This window comes from Anastrepha obliqua, chromosome 4, assembly GCF_027943255.1.
Source record: "Anastrepha obliqua isolate idAnaObli1 chromosome 4, idAnaObli1_1.0, whole genome shotgun sequence".
Lineage (NCBI taxonomy): Eukaryota > Metazoa > Arthropoda > Insecta > Diptera > Tephritidae > Anastrepha > Anastrepha obliqua.
This window is the reverse complement of record NC_072895.1, coordinates 109780265-109801971: the sequence shown is the minus strand read 5'-3', so window position 1 is coordinate 109801971 and position 21707 is coordinate 109780265. Positions and strand designations below refer to the sequence as shown.

Sequence of the window (21707 nt, the reverse complement as noted above, 5' to 3'; positions counted from 1 at the left end):
TGCAAATTTTAATCTGGAACAAGGACACATTTTTTTCTTAATCTAGATAAGAATAGCTAGAGAAACACGTAGGGGATTTAAAAAATATTTATTTTTGTGGAATTAGCAAGCATTTGAAGGAAAAAACTCTATTTTGGACTAAAAAACGGCACTTAAATAATTATAACAATAGTTTAAATTAATCTATCGAAAATCCCCTACGCTCTTCTCTTAACCAGTTAACTGTGATTGACGAGTATACTCGTCATGGATAAGTGGCAAAATTTTGTGTATTGACGAGTATACTCGTCATGCGTATAAATTAGTGACCATTGGCTATTTAAATTACAATTTTTGAGAAAAACAACACATATTCTCAAATTTCAAGATGTTTAGAATATTTTGAGGCTATGCCGGAATAAAACAAACAAATAGAAAATATAAACAGTTTGAGATGATGTCATGCTTCCCCGTATGCACTGGTTGAAAAAGTTCACCAGTTCGCATAGTGAATTTATTTATGTGCGATGATAACGTTTTTTAGATGTTAACCTAAAAGGGGTAAAGGCAAAAGTCAAAAATCAGGAAGGAATCCCGATTTGCAAAACCCCATTATGTATAATACCCTGTTTCGCTGAGTATCACTCCACAGCAAAAATTTGAATTCTTACTTTTATATGTATAATATTTAATTGAATTTATTGCGTTTTTAGTTTAATATGTATGTAATATATGCTTATGTTAACCAAAGAAGCAAAGAAAATAAAATTTTTAATTTTATAAAATAAACCCATCTTTTTGATCCAATATCTTACCAGCGCAACTTACTCTGTGATTGACGAATATACTCGTCATAGCTCAATTCTGGCGACACAAAACTGTGCGCACTTTTAAATGGGAGCGCCACAGTTAACTGGTTAAGAAGGTTATTATATAGTAGACGTAGTGAAAAACCTGATTAAAAATATTTAAAATTGCTTGAGTTATGCTGCATGCCAATTTCAGAAAACGTGTTTTGAGAAAAAAAAAAAATTAAAAATGTTAATATTAAAAATTTTTTACCATTAATCTGCAATTCCTGCACCGTAAAAAAGTCCTTTTGTATTAATATATTCTTCTTCTTAGCATCGCTTTCAAGACAAAAATTATAGGACTGTAACCCAATTTCCATTTCTAAAACCTTCATAATTCGTAATATATTTTGGAGTCCATCATTGAAATTGCATACGGCGATATCCGTTGCAATATTTAAGACTTTTTTGCCACTAGAATAAGCTTTTGGAGCTAAACTCCACACAGCTGCGTTAAAGCTTTCATTACTATTTTGCGTAAATCCTCCCAAGCAACGGTTTAATAAATCGTTTTTGGTAAGGTCGTCATAAATGGGTTTAATAACAATAAAAATTTCTTGTGAAAGAGGTAACTTATGCGTGTAATCGGCTACAGAACCTGCGGCTTACGCTTTTTTCCAGTTGCACCAAGTTTCTGAGCACTTGTCATGCTGTGGATTCTCATCGGTTGAGAGCTTGTGAAATAAGGTTGCCCAAATTTCATTTTTCATTTTTTCCACAGAGTCTGAATTTCGACGTATTGCTAAGCCATAGTAAATGGTTAATTCGTCAATTAATTTCAAAGTTAATTTACCCTTTCCTCCAAGACCTTTTGTGGTTTTTTTTAATTTCGTAACCGAGTGCCCATCCTCTTTTGCACATGGTCAATACATTCTTTCTTTTTTACTAAGAAATTTCCGTAAGGTTCTGCCTCGAGTATGCTTTTGAATGTTTTACTACGCCGTCTCCAATATAATTAGCGTATTTTAGTCCGTGCAAATCTACGTATTGCTGAATTTGAAAAATTATCCTGTCAGAAAACACAATGTTCGGAAATTGACTGCTTTCGGCCAAGCGAAGCATCGCCTTCGCTCTCTCAAGTCTGACTTGTTGCTACTTTGGTGTGAGATCATGCGCCTTTTTAGTTCTTTCGCCATTTGATTGGCACTTCGTCGGGGATTTCGCTCAAGTCGCTTCTTCACTTTTTGATCCATTTCACGTGAAACGATGCAGTCTTTTGATGACCACCACCATGACATTTCGCGATGCTACCAATATCATTGTAACGAGTAATGGTGCGATAAACGGAAACTTTATTTACCTTAAGGTGCTCGAGCTCATGAACAAACGCGGTTGTTATTTTCCAGCCAAATATAATGCGTTTGAAATCCAATACTGATTTTCCTTTTTCGCGTTTACTCTCGGCAAAATGCTTGCGCGTGCTTGTAAACAATACTCTGGACTATCATTTACCCAACTAACAGACAGCTGATGGCCGTGCAGTCTGAAGTTAGTTACACTTCGAGTGCCGGACCGTGTAGCTATGACGCAGATTACAACGTACGACCCGTTCTATAGACACATGCGGTCCTCAACGCATAATGATTAAATAGAATTAAATCCATTAAAAAAGTATTATAATTTAACTTGTAACAGAACTTATGGCAGGACTAAGTATATTTAACCAATTTTTGGCATGCGTCTTGCTGCTGTCCTACAAATGAAATGGCCGAATAGCGAATGGTTTTTATAAAAAGCTTAACCTTGGTAACGAATCGTATAATCTGTATAATCTTATGTATATAAACAATATTAATATAGCTTAGCATTGCCGGCGCACATTGACCGTGAAAGTCAACAGAAAAAAACCTCTTGTCCGAGAATCCATCGGTAAACAGTAAACGATATCACAAGAAAAAAAAAATAAAAATCATCAGCCATCAAACATCAATTTCTAGTTCAACATCAGCTTGCTTTGATAAGATAAAAATCCATCATGAATCGATCGACAATGAGCCAATTATTGCATGGAGTATCAATAATTAAGAATTCTTCAAGAGGGCTGCATCAAATTTGCACATATCGCGGCAGTGAACGGGCGGGTGTTTAACTTGAGTGTCACTCTGTCATTAGTTAGCAATTAAAATTGCATTTGTGATACGCGATTTTCTTGAATGCACCATTAGTTATTCACCATAGCCTGGACGATTGTAATGGCGCTCATACCGCGGCTCTTCCTGTTCTGGTTTGGCATTTTCGGGCGAGTGTGCGCTGATTTACAAGTTGAGTGTAAGTTTACACCTCACCAGCGTTTTTGCGTATAGAATATATTATATATGTATGTGTTTGTGTGTGCGCCTCTACCCATGTCTTCCGCTCATCATAATCGTCATTCACAGATCCGTATTGTTTTCGCTTCACATGGATTGGTCCATATCAAGATAAGAGAAATATTGCCAGCTTGACTTGTGAACATTTGCGTGAAGATTTCAAAAATGTGCCATGTCGGCGACCGTTAGTAGCCACAGGTGTGTATGAGTTGTTGCGAAATTTTTGTTATTTTTTTTTGTTTGTTTTATTTCAACCAGCACTAAATTATGTTTATGCCTAGATAATGACGCCATACCGGATACTTACGATTTGTGGCGCAATCATTTCAAACAACCGAACGCGTTTGGCTGCCCAATGGTGCCTGGAGAGTCGTGCGTTAAGTACACGTACACCTACAATAAAGGAGGTGGGGTTAACTATTTTTTTTTTCAACACTTTCTTACACTCAAGCGCATTTTTGCATAGATCGCATCAGATAAATTTGAGCATTTGATTGTATTATATGGAAAAAATTGTTAGAATGACGTGAGAAATCAATTAAGCAGTGTCTGTGTGCCTGTTCATCCGTTTGTCCGTCCGTTCATACGAAAACTCGACTACGAATTGAGATATCTGCTTGAAACTAGGTGTGTATATGCAGATGTTGCCTTTGATTGTCCAAATTGGACTGGTATTGAAACTGAGCAAAATCGGCCACTAACCACGCCCACCTTCGAAATAACAGTAGTTTTCAAAAATGCAAAAAATACCTTCTTTCAGTAATTTATTTAGCCAACGCGCTCTAATTTGTATACGAGGTGTGTTCAAAAAGTATCGCACGTTTGTGTTTTTTTTTTCAAAAATTATTAATTTATTCATTGATATATTTAAATTTTGTGTCCTTCAAAGTAAGTCCCATGAGATCTTATGCACTTGTGCCAACGTTTTTTCGAATCTTCGAAGCACTTCAAAAAATCATTTTTTTTATCTTGTTCAGCTCCTCCTTCGATGCCGTCTTTATCTCGTCAATTGTAGCGTAGCGTCGTTTCTTCAAGTCCAAAAAGTCACAGGGGGCCAGATCTGGGCAATACGGTGGCTGTTGCGCTTTTTATGGTCTCGGTTCGTGCGGCAGCTTCCACTGAGATGATTGAGCTTTGGGTTTCACGTCATAACCACCAACCCACGATTCGTCACCAGTTATGACCCTCTGGAGCAAATTTCGGTCATGCGGACAGAGTCCAACATTTCATTAGCAATGTTCATGCGATGCTGCTTTTGGTCGAAATTGAGCAGTTTTGGTACGAATTTTGCGGCGACCCGTTTCATGCCCAAATCATTGAACAAAATCTAATGGCACGAGCCAATCGATATGTCTAGGTCCTCAACAACTTCTCTAACGGTGATTCGACGAATGGCCAATACTATTTTCTTCACTTCATCAATTTTTTCGTCTGTTGTTGAAGTGCTCGGGCACTGTGCACATCTTCTCGGCCTTCTGAGAACATTTTGTACCGCCGATAAACATTGCTTTGGTCCAAAGTAACTTCTCCTCAGTCAACATTCGGAATGCATTCGCGCACTTAATTTCGTTTTTCACACAAAATTTTATACAGGTTCTTTCATCCATCTTTTTGAATAGGTAAGAATCGAAGACGAGCCGAAACACATGCAAGAAAGCAGTATGGTCTCCTTTAGCCTCAATACACTTGTTCCAACGAGATTCCAGTTTATGAGTTCCATCCCTAAAGTGAGAATTGGGAAGGGCTCATACGAAACTAAGTAAGTTTGACGCGAGGCCCATCTTTCGAGTAGCAGACCACAGGTTCTTAAGGGAACTCCAATCCTCTCATATTGCGATGAAGCCGTCTCTATGCCGCTGTAGCCGGGATTCCAAATTAGCCTAATATCGAAGTATTTCGATGCAATCGAGAGAGAAGTCAGGCATTCCCCGACTAATTTCGAATGCACAATGAGCCCAAGGCCCTAATTGCCGCTTGGCTGTCGGAGTAGATATTTACTTCCTTTACCGTAGCTCCAGAAGCGAGCAACCAATCTACAGCTTACTTAATTGCGGCTACTTCTGCTTAGAAAACACTACAGTGATCCGGAAACTTGCATTTGAGCTTTATGGCGAGCTCCTCGCAGAATACTCCCACACCAACTCTTCTGTCTAACTTCGAGCCATACGTAAATATGTTTGCCATGTCCTGCTGCAAACCGTCCACTCTTCTCTTGAAGGAATATGAATGGAAAAAGTTTCACTCAAAGTTGTTAAGAATACTAGAGTGTCCATAGCTTAAGTCTAGCTTATGGCCCGAACACCTCAATCTGATTGCGGCCGGTGCAGCTGAAAGTCACTAGGGGTCAAATCTGATGAATACAGTGGATGCTCCAACAATTCGAACTTTAATTCATGGATTTTAGCGATTGTCAAAATGCATCTTAGGTATTTTTTAATGAATTTTTTCCTTTTCCTGGTTACAATAATATTCAGAATTTAGTGTTTTGAATGTTTCTAAGTAATCCACAATCAAAATTCCTTTCACTCCTCAAAAAACTGATGCTAACACCTTCTTGGCCGATTTCTAGATGCGAACTCGTTGCGGAGTCGAAGATCCAGATTCATACCACTCTTTAGCCTCTTGTTTTGATTTATCTCCATAGTGATAGACCCAAGTCTCATCCATAGTGATAAATCGACGCACAAAATCCACTTTATCCTTTCGTAAACGCTCTAAAATAGCATTCAATTGTTGTTATTCTATTGTTAGCGAAAGCAAAGCCTAGGGCTTCTACTAAATCTATTTGAAACACAGGTAAATCTCCGACAAACAGCCAATTCATGTATACCTAATTGATGAGAACGTTGAGATATCGATGTTGAAAGCTGTTCTACAACAGGCGCGCTACACCAGCAATATTCCCAACAGAACGCCCAGTTTTTGATCTGCCAGTCCTTTTTCATCGCCAAAAGAACCAGTTTCTTAAAATTTTTTCACCAAACTTTGAATTGCCGACTCATTCAAATAATTATTTGCTCTAAAAAAATTACGAATATTGCGATATGCTGACGCTTATAGAACGACCATTTTCATAACAAGTTTCAATGATTTTATTTTTTCGTCAGAAGGCGTTTTGATCCTCTACGCATATTATAGGATCTGTACCGGAGATCCTCATGGACAACTCGACGGACAAGACTCTCAGAAAGAGTAAGCTCCCTCGCAAGGGCGCTCATTGAGTTTGAAGAGGGTCCTCGTCAATAATAATCAAATAATAATAAATAAATTCTACAGGTCGGACAGTGTCAGAATGTTCCGCATGTTGTTTGCGTTTTGCTACAGATTCGGCCTAACCGCCTGATGCTTCCAATTCAAGGCGAACGAATGAATGGGCGCACTTAAGAAAATTAGAGATTTCTAAATCAGTATGATTTGCTCATATAGACGATAACTGTGTATCTCTTCATTTCTCGAGTTAAGTTGTGGTCCCCCATGTCTTGTCTTTAAAAGAGCAAATTTTCTTTAGAGATTTAGATGATAATTTAATGTCTCTACATTTCTTGAGTTAAGTTGTTGTACCTCGTATATGCATGCCCTCAAGTACCGTGTGTACCCTGTATATATAATTAACAATAAATAATAAAAAAACTGGTATGTCGATGCTATTCCCCGAGATATTTTCCATGATTTTATGCATAGCGAATACCTGTCTTTTCTCAGTTTAATGAAGATTAACTTGATGGAATCGTCTATAATTGTTCTGCTAGCAGTCCATCATCCTCGATTGCATCACCGTCAAGCGCATTTTCGTGATCTCTGGCCATTCACCATTTAGCAGATTGGAGAAGTGCTCACTTGATAAATGTGGAAGACTGCTCTGGACTTCATTCATTGGTCACTTTTTTTCTTACTAAAGTTTGCCCTGATTTTGAAACCTTCCAGGCCTTCTGCTAGAATGTTCAGCCATTTCTCTGTCGGCCAACATCTCAAGCTCTTCACAAACAAGCCTTTCTAAATCCTCCTTTTTTAATTCAAACTCGTTTAATATCTACTGATCATTCCATTTGCATTTTCATTTAATGCTACTTTCATTATTTTTCATCTTTTGTTCTCTTTATATTTCTCATATTAATTTTCCTCCATCAAATTTTTTTAGTTCAAAACATCACCTATATGTGCGCCAAAGTGAATGCCACAAGCGGTTGCTATCGTCAAAAGTACATATCCGGCCTGGAGGTCGAAGTTTGCGTTTGCGAATCACAATTGGGTACAATACCATGTAATCGTGCGCCGAACACCAATCAAATTTCTTATTTAACTCTATTACTTAACACTTTTCTGGGTATTTGGCTTCTGCATAGTTAATAAATCGTTTCTTACTTTGGAGCTTAAATTAGAAAATTTAAAAAAGTGCTAAATATTAAACTATAAATGTTTTACCCGACTGATTATTGTTCAAAAATGTTTTCTTTTATTAGCTACAATTATTGGTATGATCCACGCCACACCACGATCTCGCTATGCTCAATCTGCGTCTTGGTCATCTTCATCTGTGGCTTTCTTCAAGCTGCCAAACACTTTTGCCGGTATCGCTTGCTGCTCGATGCGCAACCTTTTGGCGGCTATAACATTTTCTTCGTTTCCGCCGCGCTTGTCAGCGCCATTTGCCGCCCCATTAACAGCATCATCATCAACATCCTCTTCGTCCTCGTCGTCACTATCGCCAATATCGATTTCATCCGGATTGACCACTTTGTCTTTCGCGTTGCCACCCTGCGTTTCGCCGCGCACAAACATAATATTGCCACTAGTTTGTGCTTTAAGTGTTTGTTGCTGGCGTGCCTGTTGCTCTGCCGCAGCCTTAGCCTCAAGTAGACGCATCGCATCACCACCACCGTCTGCGGCTGCATTGCTTGCGCCCGTTTGATTGAGAAATTGTGCGGCCATCATATTCACCTGTGTATTGTACGTGGCTTGCACTGAACGTTTGATGCGCAGCATTTCGCGCATGGTATCCTCATTGCCATGGCGCACCTCGAACTCTTTCCATGTTTGCCAAAACTCGGCAGTTATACGTGGATCACACACCTACAAAGAAATTGAGAAAAAATCAAATGAAAGAAGACATTAATTTCATAATAATAAAATAAAATGTGCCGCCGCTACGCACCTGCGAGCAATGCGCGTAAATTGCGCGCGCACGATCAATTTCGCCTAGCTTTGTTTCCATCTCTGCAAAGCGCACACACATGGGCCGCATATTCTCTTCGGGCAACGCCTCAATGGCCTTCTCATAGATTTCGCGCGTACGCGGCAGGCCGTAGATCTCCGCTGCTTTCTTTATGAAAATATTGTACATGTCGAACATCTCCTCTGATTTGACGGCGCTTGTTGCGCGATCGTAAACGGCCATGGCATGACGCGCCAAACCGTGCTCCTCCTCCAATTTCGCATATAACAAATAAAAATACTTGGCATGTTCGGGCGGACAATTTTCCAAACATTGTTCGAAAAGATCGCGCGCACGCTCCAGCTTTGTGCCACCATAGCGTTTGAGAAATTTCGTCAAATATGCATTCCAAATATCGTATACATTTGGCCATTTAAATAGCGCAATACCCTTTTCATAGGCGCGAAAAGCTTCTTCAAAATAATTATGCTCTTCCAAAAAGAGGCCATAGTTGATAATTATTTGAGGTGTGCAAATTTTTAAATCAATTATACGATCGTAGACTGCTTTGCATGTTTTGAAAGTGCCAAAGGATTCCTCTAAATCGGCGTACATAGACCAAACTTTCAGCGAACGATATAGCCGCATCTGTACGGTCTCGGTGTCGTCATGATAGGCAACTTTACGTTTCGGCATGGCGCTGGCTTTCTGCATTAGGCGCAATGCACCCTCGAAATTCTCTTGCCTTTAAAATTAAAAGGTATTTGATGATTAACATTATATCGGCAAAGCAATTAAATATTATCTACAAACCTGATTTCCATTTCGGCCCATTCACACCATACTGCGGCCAAATCTTCCACCTTAACATACTCCACCTCGGTGCCACGCTCAAAAACCACGCGCGCATCCTCTACTTGCTCATTTGATTCGTAAAATTTCGCAAATTCCACCCACAATGTATGCAGCTTGCCAGCAGCCAACTTTGGTTGCACAGTTTGCACAGCCTCGGTGTATGTGTTGATGATCTCGTGCGGCTTGCCCTCATACAATTTCACGCGCTTATGCCACTCATGTACATTGTGTGGATTCTGGCGCAGTAGCACACTGTTCAAAAGCAACAGACGACGCTCCATAAGATACTCAAAGCGCGCCAGTCGCAATTCCACATCAATGTCATCTTCTTCGGTGGCATGTGGATCGTTGGCCACCATTTCCATGCGTCTATTTAACGAGACCTCCTCGAATTGGGCGTATTCATCGAAAACTTGTGTAAAATCACGCACTGTTGTAACGGTTTGTATGGCCTCCTCATAAATATCGCGTGCGCGATCAAACAGACCCGAACGCACATAGTAATCGGCCAAAGAATTCCAAAGATGTCCAAGCTGGTCCGTATAACTAAATTTCAAAACATATATACGAAAAATTTTAATTTGCACATAAAATTATATGACGAATAACAAACTAATAAGACACCTACCGCCTGAGCCCACTGCGTATTATGGCGTCCACATTCAACGAATGTACCTTGTCAGGATTTTTCGAAATCAAATCGCATAACTCATTCCATAACTGATGATTTGATTTGCCATGCTTCGACACGAAATGTTCATTGTCCACCACTGATGCCAATTGTTGAGCAGCTTCATCCAATAGCTCTACCTCAGTCAGATATTCAATGTACTCTTCCGCATCTTCTGCGCACAACTTCAGGTAGCGCCTATAAACGCGCAGAGCTGTCTCTGGTATATCGAAACGCCGCACAAATTTTAAATAGAGCGGCCAAATGCGATGATGTTGAGTAATGGGCAATGCACGCAAAGCACGATCAAACACGTGTCGGGTACGTGTAATGCGGCACTGTGCTGTCATAAAGACGCCATAATCCATCCAAATGCGTGGCATTTTGTGCATAAACACTAACGCTCGCTCGAAGGTATTGTTGACTTCATCGTACATGGGATCAGTTAGAGGGCGACCACGCACTTGCTTACGGCGCGTACGTAAATAGTTATACCAAATTTTGTAGCTACCGGGCAACTCTTTAAGTGCGCGCTCATAAACGATGTTCACGCCAAAGTTCGGCGATTTGGATTTGTGTTCTATGTACCGCAACCAATGTTTCACGGAGTATGCGTTACGCAAAATCTCCTCCTCATAGGGCACATCTTCCTCTGGCTGCAATAAAAAAGTTAAAATTTTAATATTTCATATGGGGCGAGAGCAAACAGTTAAACATGACGCTAACATTTCAGATCCAAGACTTACGAAATCAATATCGACTGCAACTAACGGCTTATCAATGAGCGTCATATTTGGATTTGGAACTTTCTTTTAAAATAGCAAACTTTTCTAATCCGAAATATAATAAAAACGTTTAGGTGTGCCACGGACGCCCAATATATTTTCTCTTCTCCAATACAATCAGCTGAGCGGACCGGTTGTCAACGAGGTGAAACAGTGTTGTAAAATTTACACATTGAAGCAAATTTAATTTCTCATTAATACAATTGAGGTGTTCACATCAACTGTAACTAAAAAATCTATCGTGTTGTTGTATTCAATATAAAATTCTAATAATGCGCAGTCAACGTTTTGTAACATGCGAAGAGATGCTGTCAAACATCATACTTTTAACATTATGCAGAGTTGTATTATGGCAATACTTATTAGAGACTAATTTTTATTTTTTTGTTGTTTGCCGTTCTCAAAGTTGTAATTTTATTTGAGCCCAAAGGCTGACGAAAACTAACGTAACAAGTCCGTTTTACAGAACACAAAAGGTTTCGCCCTCCGAAAACCGACCAGTTTATGCTGCTACAAGAAACCAGAGGAAGAAAAGTATTTTTTTTTGTAAATAACAGTAAATGGCTTGATAATAATGTGATTTTGGATTTCTGATTTTTAAATTAAGCAAACTAATAAAAATGAGGTGCCACGAATTTGCTACGTCGCTATGCCCCGAGAATATGCATACCAAAGAAAGGGAAATTACAAGGATGATAGATTTCAAAGTTTACTTGATAGCTATGGTGAACTTTGCGTCACTTAGGAGAGGTGAATGAAATAAAAACAAAATCCATAACAAAAAGTGTGAAGTGTGATTAGTTGAATACAAAACAATATAAAAACGTGGTTAGCAAATTATGAAATTGAGAAATGTTGTGTGTTTTAAATCAAATTTGAAAAAAGAGTCAGCATACATAATTCGAGCATCGTTTTCAGCAGCGTTCGGGTGCAATTTTGCAGCTATATTTGAGTTACACGCAAGAGCTATATGTGTAAGAGCTGACTGTGTGTGTGCAACCGAAGAAATTTAAACATTGGCTTCCTACGGTATTTATGCTATGACAATTTAAAACCGCGCGCTTTCAAATAACGCACAATAAATTAACGCACTTCAGCAAATTTGTATTCATCGTTTCCGCCAACAAACCGCTGCCATAGCATGAGCATTGGCTGTGTTGAGTTTTTTAAAATATACCTCACACAAGCGAAACTTTGTTAAACACAACTCAAGGGATGTCAGCCCATGAATCGATTATGCCAAATTCGCTCAGAACCGAATAACGGTCTACTAAATAGAACACCTTTAAAAATATTTTCACACGGCACTTCCTTTTCATAAATTTCTTTATTTTAAGTCTCATGTATTTTCTCCTCTTTTTGTTTGTTTTATATTGGAAAGGGAACTGACGTTAGACTTGTCAAAATCGCGAAAATAAAGTAACTGTTTTGGGAGTGCGCCATCTATGGTACTCAATTCGCGTTGGACCAAGGCATATCTGTAGAAGGTGATATGATTATAGTCTAGGATTCTAAATCGTTCGTTTTGTGTTTCACAAAATTTAGCTTTAGCTTAGTGAAACACAAAACGAAGGATGTCAGCATATCTGTCAAATTCGCTCAGAGCCGAATAACGGTCTGCTAGGTAGTACACCTCTAAAACCTTTTCACCATGGAGTATAGTAGTTCATATCTTCTTCTTCAATTCGTCTTTAATTTAGAAATGCCAGTAAAACTGAATGACGGCAAGTTATTTCTGTGTTGTGAATGTGCGGCAAACTAATTTTATCTACTAGTCATTCATTTCATTCTTCTATTCTCTTTTCTTTGACATTTGTAATTTTAGAAATGTTGTTCTTGCTCGAATGCCACCAACTTGTATAGATTCGCCTTAGCTTTGACGTTATTCATATCTGCGGCGAAAAAATCATCAAAGCGCGTGTCATCACTTCTATAGCCACCTTGAAAGCAACCCTGTGTGTTATGTAGAGTTACCTACACAACATTATTAATATGCAACTCTGTTCATGTTTCTGTTTTCGCTTGGTGGAGCATTTTGTAGTTTTCTGTAGATTTTTGACGTGCCCGGTTGAATTGTTAAATTGTTTCTGTTGTACGCCGGATTATATGGCGCATAGAAAAGCCAATAAATAAGAAACAAGTTTAAGTAAATAAAATGTAACAAAGCATATGTACATGCATTGTGTGACTAGTATAGAGTGAAATTTTATGAAACATAAAAGGATTATAGAACAGTGCGAGTGCAGAAGAGTAATATAAAACGCGAAGATACAAACACATATGAATCAAAGTCGGTAGATGACCGAAATATAAAATAAAGCATATGAAATAAAGTGCAGTCAAATCAAGCAGCCGCTAGCCGACGTTAAGATTGCGTTGCAGTTGTCGCTGAGGCGTAAACTTTAAAAGCCTCTGCCCGACGTGCTGTTATCACTGTTAATTTTTCGGGTGTTGACCTGAACAAAAACATTGTTTTCATTTAGCTTTCATTAATTATATACTCTTTTTAAAGTAAATCTATTTTTATAACAAATTCACATTTAGTATTATAAAATATGATAAATAGGAACTTGTGTTTGGGCAAATAAACACTTTTAACTAGCGAGCAGCGCAGCACTTATGACGCGGCAGATATAATGGACTTTCTATAAGCAGCGCAGTCGCTTCGTGTGCATTCTTTGTTGTATCATTATGATATTTGCCTTTTGAGTAGATTTTTGACGTGTCTCTGCCTTTCAAGTTTTCAAAGTCTTGTAAGCAGCTTTGCGTTTCGCCCGCTTCTACAACTCCGTTGATGCTGCTGATGTGCTGTTTATTTTACTAAAATACTTTGACTGATATGATTTGTTGATTCAAAGTTAAATATTTCGATAATGAATTTTTAAATTTTCATCACAGTGCGGAGTTTGTTATCGAACTTGAAGAAATGCTGAATGTATTACAAGTTGAGGAATATAAATGTTAGAAAGTAGTAACAAATTAAAAGCGAACACCTATGTGTATATGCATGGCACTTGTCAATCACCGAAATTATCTGAAAATGCATATATGTATGTATGTATACATAATTTTAAATTAATATTAGTATAAAATCTATAAGTTTAGTGTCTATGTTGAAAACAAAAACGTGAATTTTCATATGTGAAAAGTGTGTTCAAAATTAAAAGAAAAAACGAGCAAAATCGCTAAGTACATGCCTACATACATATGTATATGGATGCACAAAGTGAACCAAAAACAGTTTTAAAGTGTTGAAATTAATAAATTTTTTGCTAGATATGTGCAGTATATTACTTTGCATATTGGAGTGGTGAACAAACCGGTTTCAAGAAACCCACTAAATACAACGTCAAAGGTTCCTAAAGAAGGTAAACACATCTTTTTCTTCCCAAATTTCATTTATTTTGTTCTGCTCATCCAAATCTACTTGATTTTTATGCCATTCAATTGTTGTATTTGCTATTGTAGCAACATAAACATTCCCCATACAATTACGGGGAATGCTGCTGGAGTGACAGGTCTTGGCCGTATATACAATACATAAATCCGGGTCGTTCTGGTAATGTGGAACCGACTTAAAAGCCTCGGGCTTTTTGCAGCCACTACACCAATAAATTGTTTCCAATATAAACTCGTTAGAATTAATTTAAACTATGCGTATGCATATATACTAAACACATACATATATGTATGAATATATGGAATTTCCCTTCTGTGCATTTGTATTTCCTTTCATCCCTTTACAATTTCTCAGCTGTTTGCTGTTGCAGTGTTTGTTTAGTTTGGGTGTTGCCAGCTGGTGTCTACCATGTTCTGGATTAATTTTTAGTTTATTAAATTTATTTTTGAATTTATTTTACTGAATTTTTTAATGTTTAATTTTTCACTTTACTTTTTCTCTGAGTACATGAAGTAAAAATTAGTAAAAAACACATGGTTCTTGAGCCGACTATTAAAAAAAATTAAATTTGTTTTTATAGGGTTGGTGTCGAAATTCTGTCTGTACAAAATTCTAAAAACAAAATTCTGCTTTTTAAAATTCTGCTTTTTTAAAATTCTGCTTTCTAAAATTCTGTATTAAAATACAATGTTAACAATGTTAAAGAGGTAATGTAATTATTTAATTTATTATTATTATTATTTTTTTTTATTATTATTCGAGATATTAAATAAAAAATAATAATAATAATTTTTTCTTCAGTTTCGATAGAATCCACAGTATTTTTGCGTAGAACTTCTTTTCGCATGCGCGGCCCGGCTACGCAATCCACCGTATTTTTGCGTAGAACTCCTTTTCGCGTGGGCGGCCTTCGGCCGCGCTTCAAAAAAATAACTCTCATCAGTCCAACTCCGGCTACGCAATCCACCGTATTTTTGCGTAGAACTCTTCTAAAAAAAACGAACAGCTGCGAAGAATTATTAAGAAAAGAAATGAATTAAGTCACACTACATATTTAAAAAGAATTCCAAAAAATATTGTAATTGGCTAAACTAAAATATTGTTATCGCTTAAACATACCTATATGTATATCTATGAATTAAATGTTTATTTTGTTACTTCTTGTATGACGAAAATCACAAAACTTGAATAAAGCAGAATTTTAAAAAGCAGAATTTTAGAAAGCAGAATTTTAAAAGAGCAGAATTTTAAAAAGCAGAATTTTTTGCAATTTACAGAATTTTGTCATCCAGAATTTTGTAAAACAGAATAATGACACGCTCCCGTTTTTATATACCTGTTAGAATTCTATACAATCGCAAGATATTTAGACATTATTGGTTCTCTTTTCTAATTTTTTTTACTTTTATTTTTCTTCTAATGTAATTTTCCTTTCTTTTTGGCGTTTCGTATGTGCCATTTTATTAGTTTTGGTATTTTCATTTTACGAATCCTTAGTTTTATTATTTTAATTACACATTTGTTGCTTCTTATGCATTTAAAAATGTGTTACTCATTTCATTTTAGACAATTTATTTATATTATTTTTATTCATCCTTTAATTTAAATATATTTTTGTATGCCCTTTACTTGTCTTTTAATGCATCTTATATATTTTTTTATCTTATGTTATTTAATAAAAGTAAATATTATTTTATTTTTTATTTTATTTTTCCTATTGTAATATATTTTTTATTTTTCATGTAAAAGTTTGTTATTAAATATTTTTTCACCGAAGGCCCAAGCAGCTAGTGTGCTCTTTTTTTTCTTTTTAAGTTAGTGTAATATTTTATATTATTCTAATAAATAATAATAATAATTAATATTTTTTCCCTGTTTTGTAATGTTTTATTTTTATTATTTATCTCCCTTTAAAAACGGATGCTTTATTTTAGCGTATTACATTCTATTTAATTCAATTTAATTTTGTTCGATTTCGTTTTTAAACAAAACTTTATACTACTTTCAGTATTATATTCTATTAATTTAATTTCTTCTCAAGTAATTTTATTAAATGTTTGATATTATTTTACTTATTTTTAAAGTTCTAATTACTTTAATTATTTTTAAGTTTGTTTTACCTCCTATTATATTGTTTAATTTCTATTATTACTTTTTTAATTTTTTATTTCTATTAATTTAATTAACTTCGTTTTATATTAATTATTTTGTTTAATTCGTATTAGTCTTTAAGTTTTTAAATATATTATTTCTATTAAATTAATTTACTTAGTTTTATATAAAGAATAAAGAAATTCAATTATATTACATTTCTTAAAAATTGTTAGGCTTTGTATTATTGAAAAAAAAAATATATATATATATATATGTATATACAGCTGTTGTCAGCTAATTAGAAACGCTCCCTTTTGATAAACGCTTGATGAGCATAATATTAAACTGTTTAAATTTACCGTTATTTTTTCTCTTAAAATCATCCATCCGGACTTAAACCCAATAGAGCATCTCTGGGGTGACGTTAAAAAAGCCGTGAGTGCCAAAAATATCCCAAATATGGATGTCCTTTTTGCCGAAGTAAAAACGGCATGGCAAGCAATACCTGTGGCGCGCTGTCAGAATCTCATTACATCAATGCGCAATCGATGTGAGGCAGTGTTGAAGCAAAAGGGTTATGGAACCAAATACTAACATAATCTTTATGTTGATCTGATAATACATTACTGTTTCTAATTAGTTGCCCTATCCAAATCGTCCATTTCACATGCTTTAAAAAATGTATATATTTAATAAAGAATTACGATTAAATTGTTTTCCACTAGTTTTTAAGTTTACCATATGTTTAAATAAAATTGGCAAAAAGTTATGAAAATACGTGTTTAAAAGGAAAATGGAAAATTTATTTTGAAATGAGTGTCGTTTCTAATTAGCTGTCAACAGCTGTATGTATATAACCGTTATGTTGTTCATTGATTATTGTCCCTTACATATCTAAATTAGTTTTTAAGTAGGTGGCAACCCGTTTAAAAAATTGACTGGTTTAAAGTGAACAGAAATACCCATAATCTAATACTTGTAATGAAAAGATTTACTGATATTAAATATACATACATATTTAAGAGGTTAGGGGTAGTCAGAGGCCCGAAAAAATGATTTTCAAAAATTTTTTTTGCTAGTCAATAGCTTTATTTTACAAAAATAAAAACATAGCATTAATACATCATGTTTGGACTTGACTTTAGTAAAATTTCCAAAGAAATTAATAATTGTAAAAGTTATCGCTGTTTGTTAGGAACCCGTTTCTCTAAAAGTCCTTTCCGGTAATCAGCACTAGTCCTTGGAGATTCATCTAAAATCAATCGGGCAAGAGAAATTAGTTTTATAATTTAAAATAAGCTTTATTAATTAAAGTTTAATTTAATTTTTGGCAGGTGGCAATCCTTTCCTAAAACTTTGATTCTGGCCTTCAATTTTGTTAATTTTTTATTAAGAAAAATATGGAGCGATCACTCAAAATTACCTTTAATTATATTTTTTATATTTCTGTTCCTTTTATTTTATTTTTTCTTGTAGGTACTTACATTTCATCTCAGATATACACTTACATACTTTTTTTTCAATATTTTTTTTTAAATTTCTTCATTTAATTTTTATTTAATTTATTTAATAGCTCTTTTTATTTTATCTTTTTTATCATAATTAATTTTTTTTCATAATTATACCATATTTAATATTATTTTATTTTTAAAATATATTTTAATTCGTTAGCATTTTTTAAATATTAATTTACTTAAGTTGATTTTTAATATCAATTTCTTATATTTTTTATTCTATTTATTTATTAAAATTTGATGTTCATTTATTTTATGTCTACTTAAAAGCATATTTATTTTGCTATCCTTCTCTTTTTCGTAATTTTGTAATTTTATTTTTTTATATTACATTTTAAGTACATTTTTATTTTATTACAACTTTAACACATATTTATTTTATTTTCCTTTTTGTAATTTATTTCTTTGTTTGGCCATAATGAAGTTTTTGTAATGTTTTTGGTATTTTATTTTAAGTTTTATTTATTATTTTACTATTTTTTTCTGCTAATACTGTTTTTTTTTACTTATTTTTTTATATTATTTTTATTTTATTTCTTTTTTATATTCACTTTATTTTTATATTTACTTTATTTTCTTTAATTTTTTTTATGTTTATCAATACATTTTATTCTATTTTTGTTGTAATTTATTCAATGGTAAATATTTCAAAATAATTCAAACCGGTATTATGCTTTTTCGTTTTTTTAATTTTTATCAATCGTTTGCTGTGTGTTGTTTTTGTAGCCCATACCTACGTTTATTCCAATTCCTTCGTCTCAGCTTTTATGGTGCCATAAAGCATATAAATCAATAAGAAGCACAGCAGTGTATTCGCAGTCGAGATTTGTATGTGTGGGTATGCGTAGGGATAAATTCTCATTTGTATCCTAGAAATTGCCAACCTCTTACTAACTCCCACTACCAATTTGTGCTCATTCAATTGTTTGTAGCCCGCAAGCTACCTCCTATATTATCTTCTCTTGTGAGAGAGCACCAATTTGCTGTCTCTCATTCTCTTTTTCGCGTCATTACGATTTTAGCCAATTAATTGTGCGCCAAATCGTCCTGTTCGATGAGTGGCGCCTCCCTAGTTCACACCTACATTAACCAGTCTGTGGTGTTGTCTAAAATATTTTGTCGTGTCGGTTACCTGCCAATTGTTTTCGGGCATTCGGTTATTTCTGCATATTGTGAATACCATTTGCAACTAAATACATTTCTTTATGTTTCTTTGTTAATTGATTAGAGTGTAAAAGACTTGAACTATTTTAAAAGCAAAGCCAAATTGCCTGTAAGCCGCATGGCTAAATATCGGCTCTCTAATGGACTCTGCAAACATTTTACTGCATACCTAAGAGACCGCATATTGAGACATATTTAAAACATATAGACATATAGTTATCAAGTATTATATATATGTGTATATTTAAAAACGTCTAGCCATATTTATTTTATTGAATTCAAAAGCTCTCTACAACAACACAAATTTATTTGAAATTATAATCTTTTTCCAATAAATCAATATAAGCGGATTATGAATTTCCATTTTTCTTATAGATAACAGTTCACTCTTTTTATATATAATAATATTTTCTTAATCCAGTATTAAATTTTAAGCTTTTTTTACATTCAGAACTCACTTTTAAGCTACGCCTCTGTTTTCTACTAATTTATTTTTGTTCCTCAGCTCTCTTTGTTTTATGCTCCCTGAACAGGATAGTCTTCATGCAAAACGAGAGTATGCACTTCACGCGAAAAACGAGTTGCCATTGTTGCGGTGGTCAACAGCTCACATTGGATACTGGTTTTATACGCATACATATGTACATACATACACACATATATCAATATGAGAAACTTGTTATCCTCCACATCTCATGAGTACTTCGCTTAGCTGCCTTTACTTGCAATTTATGAGCGCAAACACACTGCATGGCACAGTATTTTAGCAGTGGCAAAATGCAAGAATAATTGAAGAACTCGAATGCATAAATTAACTTAATCTTCCATTTAGCTTTTGTTTTACTGTTATGTATTGTTATTGGTAACCGAGTGAGCTACTGTGCAACTACTTTTAACTACTACATATCTTGGCTGGAGATCAAGGCCCATTTATGTAGATTTTAACATATCCAGAAGAAGAGTCCATCAAATCTTCACCGAAATTAAATTGACTAGATATGAGCCTCGATAGGCTGAAACTGTAAATTTATTGAAACGTCTCCTAAGCGCACGTTTGGTCTGTACTGAAAACCCTAAATTTTGGACCAATGAGTTCCAAAATATTGTTATTTTTGTAATGAAAACAAAAAAATTATTTGGACCGTCATGATGGCTATCGAAGTAGTGGCCTGAATTGATGTATATCTGATGTATAGTAGGCCCAGGAAACATGCCATTTCCACGGGATGGGTCCAGCGGGAGTGTGATTGGGTGAACGGATTTGAGAAGGCATATGAATAAAGAGTTGGTATCGTGCGTAATTAAGCCAAAGTTACACGGGTTTCACGAGGCAGCTGAAGCTCTTCGTCTGCAATGGTTGGCAGTTGGATTCCTATGAGCGTATTCGGGACTCGGGAATTTGGGACTATGGTGAGCGCCTCCCGATAAATGTCATTCACTGCCTGTCAGTAGTTGCAGTCGTATTTGGAACTGTAACTCGTCGGTGTAGTCGAAGAGATGCCTTTTGATTCGCCTAAGGGGGGCTCTGGCTCTACCAAGTGCCTGCAGGAATGATTTCTACGGTAACTACCCATCTGGAATTGTTTGTTGAGCATTTCACTGTGCTCCTTGACCAGGGACTTGGAAATCTCGTTGTGAAGGCGTTGCAAGCGAGATATCAGGAGGTATCCCGTAGCTGTCCTGGTAGCAGTATTTTGACAGGTTCGAAGCTTACTCCTCTGCGAATTACTAGTACCATAATCGACAATCTGAAGTTTATTAAGTTAGTTGAAGTTTTAACTAAGCGCTAACACAGTTTTCCATAGAATAGGTTGACCAAAATAATAAGTTAAGTTACCCAAATTAAGTCTAGACTAACTGCGCTCTAACTACCAGTTATCCAAATTTGTTTAACTTGATTTTTTTTTTCGGCTGATGGGTGTAATGTCAAATTTGTGTCATATTTTGACAATAAAACCTAAGGCGAATTCAGATGTTTGACATCAATCCGACCAAAATGTAGCAAGCAAATGCATGGGGGGTTTGTATTTGTACAGGCATTAACCAGAGAGCAGCAAAATGCTTTGGGCATCGGCCCAGTACAAGGATGATGGATACCAGGCTCCTTATGTGTGGTGAAAAAAAATATTTTTTTGAGGGGAACTTTGGATTCTACGTCATTCGTTTAGCTTTGTGAAACACAAAACGAATGACGTCGGCATATCTGTCAAATTCGCTCAGAGCCGAATAACGGCCCGCTAGGTAGTACACCTCTAAAAATCTTTTCACCATGGGTCCAATATGCAAACATTCCATAAGCCAGTTGCAAATAGCACTTTTCGCTGTTGAAAACTGCATACTTACCGGTGCCAAAATGATAAGCACAGCTCGCTCAAACACTTCATATAATTTTTCAAACGATACCACTGTACTCCAGTCGCTGCATGGTTCCAGCACACATAGCCAACACAATTGGTCCACGATGCCGGCTACTCGTGCAACCTTTGATACCTACACTATACTGCCTGTTGGGTAGATAGATACACGCAACCACCTCCAAACTTGTACTGTAGGCAGCCGCCAACGAACTTTCGTGTTGCCTGCTCCTGCATATTTGTAGTAAGCTTGTAATTGGAGCTACTCCAAGTGTGTGCGCAAACACTCTCCTTTTCTCTTTAGCTGCTGCTGTTGCTGCTTGCTTGCTTGCAGTTACTGCCTTTGGTGCTCTTTAGCTTTCGTGCGCTCTTTTTAGGCACGACTACTCCTGGGCATGTGAGTTGATGAAAAACAAAAACAAAAAAATGTTTCATGCTTAGTGCATTTGTCAGCTGCTTGACGCTTTTTTTTTGTTTTGTTTTCGGCTTTGATTTCGGAATCCCACCACTTCAAGCTGGGATACCTACACCAGGCACGAACGACAGAATTCAGTTTCAGTTCAACGGTGTGCACTCGCAC

General features: G+C 35.8%; 3 protein-coding genes across 8 annotated transcripts in view; 2 read left to right on the top strand and 1 right to left on the bottom strand.

The window, feature by feature from the left end:
- Positions 1-3022: 3022 nt before the first annotated feature.
- On the top strand, positions 3023-7486 carry LOC129244340 (uncharacterized). The gene is made up of 4 exons (XM_054881960.1): positions 3023-3098; positions 3209-3337; positions 3421-3546; positions 7278-7486. Exons 1-4 carry the CDS (start codon positions 3023-3025, stop codon positions 7484-7486), a joined length of 540 nt encoding a protein of 179 aa, XP_054737935.1.
- Positions 7487-7547: 61 nt separating this feature from the next.
- Positions 7548-10735, bottom strand: LOC129245364 (pre-mRNA-splicing factor syf1 homolog). Its single transcript, XM_054883476.1, has 5 exons — positions 10563-10735; positions 9775-10472; positions 9105-9692; positions 8292-9036; positions 7548-8209 (listed from the first exon to the last, which is right to left on the bottom strand). The coding sequence occupies exons 1-5, from the start codon at positions 10605-10607 to the stop codon at positions 7646-7648; spliced, it is 2640 nt and encodes an 879-aa protein (XP_054739451.1). The 5' UTR covers positions 10608-10735; the 3' UTR covers positions 7548-7645.
- Positions 10736-12663: 1928 nt separating this feature from the next.
- LOC129244573 (uncharacterized) overlaps positions 12664-21707 on the top strand; it is an 81740-nt gene continuing 72696 nt past the window's right edge. The window contains exons 1-2 of one of the 6 annotated variants that reach the window (XM_054882280.1): positions 12664-12747; positions 13707-13969. The gene's annotated coding sequence lies outside the window, so the exon portion shown is untranslated. Of the gene's footprint in view, positions 13970-21707 lie in introns of all 6 variants that reach the window. The other 5 variants (XM_054882276.1, XM_054882278.1, XM_054882277.1 and 2 more) reach the window with 5 other exon arrangements.

Excerpts from the sequence above, each read along its gene's own strand:
- LOC129244340 (XM_054881960.1), top strand. The coding sequence starts at position 3,023 with ATGGCGCTCATACCGCGGCTCTTCCTGTTCTGGTTTGGCATTTTCGGG. Across the intron at positions 3,099-3,208 it reads CGCTGATTTACAAGTTGAGT|ATCCGTATTGTTTTCGCTTC; the intron begins GTAAGTTTACAC and ends CGTCATTCACAG. Across the intron at positions 3,338-3,420 it reads GCGACCGTTAGTAGCCACAG|ATAATGACGCCATACCGGAT; the intron begins GTGTGTATGAGT and ends GTTTATGCCTAG.
- LOC129245364 (XM_054883476.1), bottom strand. The coding sequence starts at position 10,607 with ATGACGCTCATTGATAAGCCGTTAGTTGCAGTCGATATTGATTTC. Across the intron at positions 9,693-9,774 it reads ATACGCAGTGGGCTCAGGCG|TTATACGGACCAGCTTGGAC; the intron begins GTAGGTGTCTTA and ends TTTGAAATTTAG. Across the intron at positions 8,210-8,291 it reads TTTACGCGCATTGCTCGCAG|GTGTGTGATCCACGTATAAC; the intron begins GTGCGTAGCGGC and ends ATTTCTTTGTAG.